The following is a 10193-nucleotide window of genomic DNA, read 5'->3' as shown; positions in this document are numbered from 1 at the left end:
TGTTTTCAGGCTCAGGAAGAGCTGACACAACTGTAGGTGTCATTGCGTGCTGTTTAAAGCCCTTCTGAACAAGCTGACATGCCACCTTGCACAGCTGTTACTGCTTTCCTCCCTCTGCACAGGGCCAGAGTCAACCTGGCCAAGCTGATTCCCATCCCACCCCCCTCTTCCGCCACACTGACTCTGCAGGTAAGGTGACACTTTTTGCCTATTCATCCCTCCTGTGATCTTCATTAAGTCAAATAAGTTACAGACCTACGGATTTAGTTTAGATTTATCCCTGTTATCAGCAGAGGAATAAACTGTACAACTGGCTGATATATCCCAATAAAATGGTACTGTGCAGCCAGGGAACAAGACAGGCTGGATGTGAGATGTGCTTCCAGCCAGAACAACCATTTGTTGCTTTCAGTCTTTACCGGTTTCTCAAAAACCATTTCAAGGCAGAAGAATCATCAACAGCTGACTTCCCTTAAATAACCAAAGGTTTCTTCTCTGCTTCCCTTGAGTATTTCACACTTCACTGTACAGATCTAGTGCTAGCTAAGAAGCTGCAGCACTCTCAGATGACAACCACGCTGTGGCTTTGCTGGGTTTGAGTGTCACTGGTGGCGGAAGGCAGGGCAACAGAGGACGAGAAAGCTGAATGAGGGGCCACTACAGCCAGTTTAACAAAACAGCCTAACTCCTGGAGTGAAGTACAAACCCCACCAACACCCAGCTGCAAGTCAGACTTGCAATATGCTTCAGCTGAGCCACTGTGCTCACCTTGGTGTGGGTAAAGCAGCGTGCCCTAACCACACACACATTGCTTCCAGCTCTGGCTCCACTCCGTCCTTATCTCCAGAAGAAGCACAGGTCCCTGGAGCAGTGGCACAGCATGAAAGCAGTCACAAATTTGCCAGTATATCCCACATTACCTGCACAGCATCTGAGCAGCTGTGTCATTCAGATGATTTCATGAACAGAAGGCATACAAACAAGTCTTACTGTACTTACTATTATAGATGGGCAATCTGCATATAGGAAAAGAAAAATTTGCAAGATCCCTCTTTTCCCACATGTCACATCTTGACTATTAACTACTGGATGGCCTTGCAATTTGAACTGCACATTTCAAGCACCCTACTTGCTTTCCTGTTCACCTACATAAACTGTTTGGCCTCTTCCCAGCCCAAAACTACTTTTTAAGACCTAGCCTCCCATGGGAGATGCATTAGCAAGTAATATCTTAGTGTAGTAGGTTAAGGCTAAACTACATTGTAAGATAAAATTCACGTGTTGGCTACGGCTCCTACATGTGTGGGAGTAAGTTAATATTGTATCAACTTTCTATAATATTTACATGCAATCCATACTGAGTGGGAGTGTCTTTCAAATCACACCTTCTCTGTTTTCATGTCAGGAAAGTTGTACTGGACAGGGAGATAGGATTGTTTGGATTCTAGTTTTTTAAAACATCCTTAGGATGTAGGTATACCTACCCATCAGACAACAGAAAATCTCAGGAAACAGCTCTTCCCTCTATTTCCAACAGGATTAATACTGTGCCAAAATGCAAACTCTTGTTTCACATAAACTTAATGAAAGGCTAGATACTGTACGCGAACAAAACTTCATGCCATTAACTCTGTCTGTAGTGTTCAAGGCCAACAGTCACTATCTGCAAACCACTCTCGACATTACTAAAACCACACCAGCTTCTTTATACAAGTAGTAAAAAGAAGAAACAAAAGATAAAGCTCCAAAAATATTTAAGTAAAGCGCTAAAAATTTTCATAACGCCCCAATACATTCTATAGTTGTCTAATTCTCAGTTATCTGTGTGCTTTATTAACATCAATTCAGTTTTAAGTTCATTAACCTTGCTAATTCATGACACATACCTGTGTTACAATTACTTTGTGGTATCTAGAAAGCCCCACTGAGACAATACAGATTCTGTTGGAGAGCCAGTATATGGTGATTCTCAAATTACGACAAATAACAAGGAAATATGTATTCTGCTACACGCCAGCCGAGTGGATGACTACAAAATAAAGCTCTCACATTCTGATTTTATTTTATTTCCCTTCTAAATACTGCTTCCTTGTATACTGAATACAGTGTACTGTATACTTCATTCTTGGCCCTGAGATATTTTAATACTCTTTCATTGCCCTCTCTCAGTAAGACGGAGATTTTAAATCAGAGTTTTTCCAGATACACAGCATCTTTTTAATTCCGCAATTGGTAGCTTTCTTTCCTATTTCATTTTGAAGCCTAATTTAAAGGCGTTGCTAAATTGCTTGACTTACTCTGCACCAATCTTTTTTACATGGAAGAAGTTCACATCCAAAACAAACGATGGAGTGGAGAGAGTTACACGGCGCCTTTAGCATTCGAGCCTGTCCAGGGACAGAGCAGGAGATGCCTGAGCACGTTAGCAAACTTGGGGAAAGGCAGAGCCCTGCAAGGATTTCACAGCCCAGAAGAGCAACCAGGCAGGCACGGGGCATCCTGTGGGGTTTTCCAGACTTCTTGGGTGGCAAAAGTCGCTCTGCCATTGGATTTACGCTTCACAGAGTTGGCAAAGCAGGCCGTGCTCACCAGAGCCCGCTTGGCACGCCTGCCTGTGCAGGCCACTGCCTCGGAAGGGCTGCTTTGCTCAGTAACTCATCCAGACAAGGGGAACTCATGTTCTGCTTCAGTTAGTTATCTCCTCCTCATGTCTGCTCTATTTCACTGATACGTACGCTCAATTATCTCCACAGCTAGATTACCTTTATTAAATTACGCAGCTGCTGCAGAGCACACTGAGAAATAGCAACTTTAGATAGAAATTAAAGGTTCTCCTCAGGCGACAGGAAGCAGCCAGAGAGTTTTCCAGTGCTGGGGACTTTTACTTTCAGAGAGTCAGTCAAAAAACTTGCATCAAGGCACGCAGCTGCGTTAAGTGCTATAAACTTTTGAACCGGCTTCTTGTGACCCTCACGCTTTTCCTTTTGGGAAGTCTGACCTCTAGCACTTCCCAGTCTGTCTAATTTGTTTACCAAAGTCTTTGGCTCACTTCCCAAGGTGCCCCATCAGCTCTGGATAATGTCTTGCTTCACACGTAAGGTAAACTCGTACTGCATGGCCTCTTCTCCCATTCTGTTTCAACCTCAAGCATGGGTGAGTGGTATTTTCTGTCAGCTCCAAGCACATTAAATCTCCCCTGCTCCCCCCCCCACAACTACAACTCTGTAGGCTTACAAGACATGCATCAGAGTGAGAATTATCTCATGCAATAGCTGCACCCTGTTTGGTCTGGATGGGGCATCCTATGGCAGCAGGCAAATAACTGAGTTGGATATCAAACCTTCTTTCCTGTTTTTTTCATCCAAGGCGCTATTGAGCAAAATGTATTAGCATTCAGCTATTAAAAGAGAAAAGGAAAAACAACAACCAGAGAAAACTGACTTAATGACATAGTATTTTCCCAGACTGGAATTTATTTATGAAGTCAATGAATTCATTCCTGACCATACTTAATGGTCTAAATCATAAGCTACGCTTGCAACCTGGAACCAAGGCCACTCATTGCTAAGATTCATTTACAGTCCATCTGTTTTATTCAGGAAGCTATTTTTTTCCTGTTTTTGTTTTTTTAAAAGCCAAGCACAACAGTAGGAAAGCCTCATTAGATGCAAAAATTTTTTATTATTTTGCCATTCCAGCAAAGTAGAGGATGTTCAAATGGCTTTGACATTTTAGATGGGAAATTTCTGAAGTCCTCCTGAATATATTACTCCAACTCATGACCTAGAAAATTCCTTTTTCATAGGTATTTATATAGTCTAAACACTGTTCACTCTCCAGAACTGTTGCACACTGCAACAAGCAATATTGCACACTCACATGGGATCTATTTTAAGACAATTACTTCATTTGACACACATTTCCCAAAGAGAAGGATTGTGTCTGCAAATAAAACATGAAAATAATGAGTTTAAAAATAAAGAGACATGCTGTTAGTTACTGGGATGTCCCATCACACAGAGGACACTTTCCATGCTTTCTCAGCACCTTCACACTTTCACAAGCTCAGATCCAATTATCCTGCCTTTGGATAATCCCTTAATGGGGCACATTACATTTGACACTACCTTTTTACTATGCAGAAAAGTGACCCCACTAAAAGCAAGTGTCCTGTTTTCTTCAGGCTTCCTGCTGTTTTTTACTTGCCCTGGAATCACCCTTTGTGATAGGTGCACACTGACACCTACCGCTTGGAGCAGAGACAACCCTGAAGGGGATTCATACACGCCACCGAATGTAGCTGAGTGAATTTGGAAGGCTGTGTCTGGGCAGGTTCCCCTACAGAGAAGGGAAACACTCCTCTGGGAGCCTCAGACCTGCACGGTACCTGGACAGTGCGAGCAGGGGCACCCAGCAGCCTGGGGTCCATTTTCTGGCAGTGCTGATGTGATGCAGGACATTTACCATGCATCACACAGTGTGATCATGATTTGTAAAAGGGCCCGGCACTCCCGTGGGTCTTAGGACTTTGTGCGGCATGTCCCACCAAGGAGGAAACGTCCAGTTGGAAGGTGGCCAAGCAAATTTCTAAGCAGGAGTGAAATCTACAACAAGATTTTTCAGTTTCTTAAGAAAATTTACCTGAGAACAGAGTAAAGCATCTTCCCCAGTATACTACATGCTAAGAATACTTGACTTGCATTATATAAAGAATTGTCTCAAATACCAACTGTTAAAAGGAGAAACAGTCAGCTGTACTGAATACTGCCAACAGAGTAATAGTATTTCCAGAGAAAAGAAGTACTAAAAGAAGCAAAACTGTCCAGTACCTTACCCTGTACTCATGTGTATCTAACACAACTTTTGACATTGCTTGTGATGTCAGCTCTCATCCCAATTTCAGTTAAACGCTCTGCATGTTAACAAGGAAGCTCCACACTACAAAGCTTTTGCTTTTTCCCCCTGTAATACCACTCTGGTTTATCTCAGGATGTACTCATCAGGAAACTCCTCTGAAACCATCTACATGACTCACATAAAATCTAAAGCACATACGCCAGCACGAAGCACGTCTGTGGGTTCCCTGTCTTCTAAAAACTCATTGTGCACGTTGAGCAGGAGCGTGCTTACAAGGAATTGCCACTGCCAGATGCTGCTTCATTACCTGAAACTGCAGGCAGTTTCTCAGTACTGATTAATGAGTACAGCTGGCACTGACAGTCTTATTGCAGAACTATACAAGGAGCAGAGCTACGCAATTTTTAACAATCTCAACTCCCTTTACCACAAAGTTCCGTTACAAAAGGTTTGGGAACATAAATGCCCTTCAGGCACAACTCCCTGGAACAGTCAATCACCCAGCAAGGTTCTTCCTCTTCTTTTAACAATTCAGAAATCCTCTTGCCTGGTATTGAGTGCAGCTGAATCAACAAATTTTCTTACCAAGGTGTACACAGAGGAAGAGGATAACCCTAGTGAGTAGCAGGTAAATGGATTCAAACCCCAGATCTCACAAACTGGTCAGGCCCACCTCATCCATGCAATGTCCAAAAAAGGATGGCTCCAGCTACAAAATTTCTAATTTTCTGCCCAAATTTAGTCATAGCCTATATGTACACTTTTTCTTTTGCATCAGTATTGTTACTTAACATAAAAAAACTCCTTCCCCTCTATCTAAAACTCAGAAGATGTGTACTCTGGTTCATTTCCTATGGTAAATCACAGAATCATAGAATGTTGTGAGTTGGAAGGGACCTACAAGGATCATCGAGTCCAACTCTTGCCCTAGCACAGGACAATCCCAAGATTCAGACCATGTGTCTGAGGGTGTTGTCCAAATGCTTCTTGAATATTGTCAGGCTTGGTGCCATGACTACCTCCCTGGGGAGCCTGTTCCAGTGCTCCACCACCCTCTGGGTAAAGAACCTTTTCCTAATGTCCAATCTAGACTTGGCACATCTTCCTGCCGTTTCCCTTGGTCCTACTGCTGGTCACCAGAGAGAAGAGATCAGTGCCTGCCCCTCCTCTTCCCCTTGTGAGGAAGTTATAGACCCCAATGAGGTCTCCTCTCATTCTCCTCCAGGCTGAAGAAACCAAGCGACTTCAGCCTCTCCTCATATGGCTTCGCCTCTAAGCCCTTCACCAGTTTAGTGTCCCTCCTCTGGACACTCTCCAGTAGCTTTAGATCCTTTTTATCTGGTGGCACCCAAAACTGCACACAGTACGCAAGGTGAGGCTGCCCCAGTGCAGAGTAGAGCGGGACGATCACCTCCCTCATCTGGCTCACAATGCAGAGCTGGATGCACCTCAGGACATGGTTGGCCCTCTTGGCAGCCAGGACACACTGTTGGCTCATGTTCAGCTGCCACTGACCAGAACCGGCAGGTCCCTCTCTGCAGAGCTGCTCTCCAGCCTCTTGTTCCCCAGTAAGCCTTCCCCACTCTTATCTCCATCTTGTAACTGGGCCTGCCCACTTCTTTAATCACCTTCACAAATCTAATGCCATTTGAACATGAGTTACTGAAACTGTATGAGGCCTCATCTGACACTTGTACAAGGGCATCTATACTTCACTTTATATATCCACTGTCATGTGATTACTTCAACTTGAATATTTTCATCCCATGCCCCCCTTCCATTCCTCCGCGAACAAGTATGCCCATGTCCTTTTCTTCCCTGGCATTTTCAAAGGTGAGGAACTCCCTTTTCATGTCACAGATTTTCATTATTAGTCCCAAGATATATGACTTTGTCACCTATATTACTATTTTTCATCCTATATCTAATCACAGAATCACAGAATGTTAGGGATTGGAAGGGACCTTGAAAGATCATCTAGTCCAATCCCCTGCCAGAGCAGGAACCTAAATGACATAGCAGGAACCTAAATGAGATATTTCATGCTTATCTTTATATATATTGATACCTATCTCAATCATCCTCTATCTTATCTCACTGCCTTATATTTTCTCCCAGAAGACACCTCCATCCCATTCACTCCTCCTAAATTTCTGCTATAAGCCCAATTCATGAGCATGATTTTATTTTATTATGGCAGTGTCTATTAAAAGAAAAAAAGCTCCACTTAAGGAGCTCCACCAGCAATCTCCTTCCTCTCCTACCAGCAATACTTACAGGTGTCACCCCCTCTCTACTCATCATTAAGCTCTAGTAATAATGCCCATTTTCTCCACAGAGATGGCATGAGGGAAGGCATTTTGCTGACATCAGACAGATTAGGTATACTCCTTTTCTTCCTCTCTCTGGAAAGTCTTACAAAAAATAATTTGTTTGTACCGGTATCACCTCTCTTGTCAAACCTATGTTACATTTTTGCCTCATTTACCACTTACTCTCATACTGTTAATGACTGCTTATTCCCTTGCAGAGCAGCAGTAGTGACTAATTCTATACTTGGCCATGACTTCCCCAACATCTAAAGAAAAAAAATACCCAAACAAATCCACAACCCTAAATCAGGGCCATTTTAAGAAATAGCATCTTGGTGGCATTCTGACAGTTCTGACTTAACACCTCAAATATTTGCCTAATTGTTAAAAATAATATCCAGGGAAATCTCCATTGCTAATTGACATGATATAGCACTGAAGAACCCAGTCTCTGGTTTGATCCTGCCAAAACTGGTTTACAGAGGGCACAATGCTCCTTCAGTCTGGCAAAAGCCAAGTATTATGCAGTGTTTGGAAGCTAAAGAGCTCTTGTTCCCATTTAATTGACTTCTTGCATAATTATCTATATGGAACTACTGCTCTGTACATATACATTCATAATTCACTTTAAGGATTACTTGATCAGTATTTCAAACTATCTAAGTGCGGCTGGTAGCAATACAAATAGATTTGACCACCAGAAGGCTAAAGCATACAGTCTCCCCTTCCTTTTCCACGGTGGGAAATGCAATTCCTACATATGTCATGCACAGCTCTGGGGTAACAATTAGAACATTCAAAAATTACACAGAAAAAACTGCCCACCCACTCAATTCTCAGTTGTTGAAGCACCATGAACTGCCCAGCCAGCACCAGCTCTCCTGCCAAATTAACTGCACTTGGCAACTGACCTCGGGAGTACACATTTCTGAGGTGTGATAAACAGCAGAAGTCCTTGGCTTCATTTACAAGTAATTGTATCTCAGCAGCGTTACAAAAGCCACACACAAGAAGCGTTATGTTGCAAGGTGTGCTGCTCCCTCTGCTCCTACTAGCCATTTCTTCACTTTCCGACTATGTGTTTATTCCTGACTGTTCCCTTCCTATTTGCACGATGTATTCCCATGGAAGATCATCCCTTCATTCCAACGGACACACTCACTCTTTGTTCCCCATCCTAATATGCCCACATGTCTGTTTAAAATTTCCAAACCTGCTTCCTCCCTCTCAGAATTGTCCTGCTTTGATACCAGTTTCCTCAGGTCCACTCCTTGCTCCCCATCTCCTTGGCAATCCTTACCAGGTCAGCAGAAGAGCATCTCCTTCCTGGATCCTTTTTCCATGATCCAGGAAAGGGCTTCAAAGGACAGCTTTAAGCAGTAAGACAGATGGAAATGTAATGAAAGCCTACAATCATTTGAAGGCAGAAAGAAAAAGAAAGAGGGAGACATCTAGCCAGAAAGAAAGAGGGAGACTATTTTAAATGTAAAGACAGGATGAGGATTTAAACTGGGGAAAACTTGTCACATGGGAATGTAGGCAGCTACAAAATAATTTCCCAAAGGAAAAGGCAGAACCTTGGACAGTTTGGAGCTTTTGAAGAACAGAGCAGGCAACATCTGCACAAACACACCGCAGGGAATGATGGTAAATCAACAGGAAGGCAGACAAGACGATGCAACCAGGCTAGTCCATGAACAGTTTGCCAACCCACATTTCTGCACAGTTTTAATGGAAGTCTCTATATTAAAGAGTATGCGTGAAATGCACACTTTCTGTAGTTTATGTTAAAAAACCCCTAAGAAAAAATCCAAGCTACAAAGATAAATAGGAATATATGCAAGAATTAACAAATTTAAAAGACCACTGTAAGCATTCCAAATATCACTGCTCTCACAAAAAGCACCACAGGGATTTCTTTTTATTTGTTTAAACTCCACAGAGATCAAAGAAACCATTTATAATATCTGGCCCTTCCTCCTCTGCAGCCCTTCACTGTTAATTGCACTGGCTCCTGTTCTTCTACTAAATATAAATGAAAGCACTGGAATTGAGCCTGCTACTGAAGCAAGCAGAGCAAACTTTCACTGATGTCAACAGAATTAGGCCACTTTCACAAGCAGTGACTTTGCCCTCCAGTTGGCAAAACAAGAAACACAATTTGTTCAAAAGCAGCGCGAGTGCCATTCCCTCCAGGCAGGCGTGCTGGGGACCCAGGCACTCTCCTCCTTTTCTGGGCTGCAGCAGAGGAGCAGTTGCTGTATGGGCTGCTGACTCACCATCTGGTTCCTGATTTCTTTCTGAGCAGTACATGCTGCCAGTTCCTCAAAGCTTGTGGCAAAAACCTCTCCTGTGTCCAAAGATTATAAGCTACTCATGATGAGCATCTACGCTACATAATGAACCGAAGAAAAGAGAAAACAAATGTCTATCTTCTAATTAAGAATTTACAAGACTGGCATTAAACTCCGAGCCTCATCTCTAAATACAAAAAAATTTCAACAGAGTTTGTATCTCTGAAGATTCACTCATCCCGCTAGCTGAGCGATGATTATGAATTTAGCATTAATCTTCAGTTTGATCACAGTCCATTCAACATTTCTGGCATCACTCCCCACATTTAATTTCAATAATGAGTCAATCCCACACAGAAAAATAAATTAAAACAATTAAGTAAATACCTCACATAGAAGGGTGACATAGGCCGCTCATCTTCTTGGGAGCTAAAAAAAAAAAAAAAGTATTTTAAAAAAATTATATAATTTTTAAAGTCAGTATGCAGCTCTGTCTTGTATTTGCAGTTAATTTACAGCAAGCTACTCACTCTTAAAAGGCACATATAACAAAAGTGAAACAGTATGCCTGTTACAGAGGTAACATCTGTCTGTTTTGTCCTCTGGTTGGACTCATGGAAGAGAGCTTTATGCTACATTCCTTAAATCCTGATAATCCAACTCATTTCTCAGTGTCCACAAAGGTGGTGTAAGAAATCTCCTGCTAGACAGCCAGGAGTCACTTGCAGCA

General features: G+C 42.5%; 1 protein-coding gene across 1 annotated transcript in view; it reads right to left on the bottom strand.

Annotated features, from left to right (window-relative positions):
• The window catches only part of LOC104527237 (protein FAM13A), a gene marked incomplete at both ends in the record, with an annotated part of 42436 nt that extends 32539 nt beyond the window's left edge, over positions 1-9897 (bottom strand). Inside the window, 1 exon segment of the mRNA XM_010170908.1 lies at positions 9851-9897. Within this exon segment, the coding sequence (XP_010169210.1) occupies positions 9851-9897 (47 nt within the window).
• Positions 9898-10193: the final 296 nt, after the last annotated feature.

The sequence above is a fragment of the Antrostomus carolinensis genome, unplaced genomic scaffold (assembly GCF_000700745.2).
Source record: "Antrostomus carolinensis isolate BGI_N321 unplaced genomic scaffold, ASM70074v2 scaffold29050, whole genome shotgun sequence".
NCBI lineage: Eukaryota > Metazoa > Chordata > Aves > Caprimulgiformes > Caprimulgidae > Antrostomus > Antrostomus carolinensis.
Note: the sequence above shows the minus strand (reverse complement) of the source record. Positions and strands in the feature narration are given on the sequence as shown.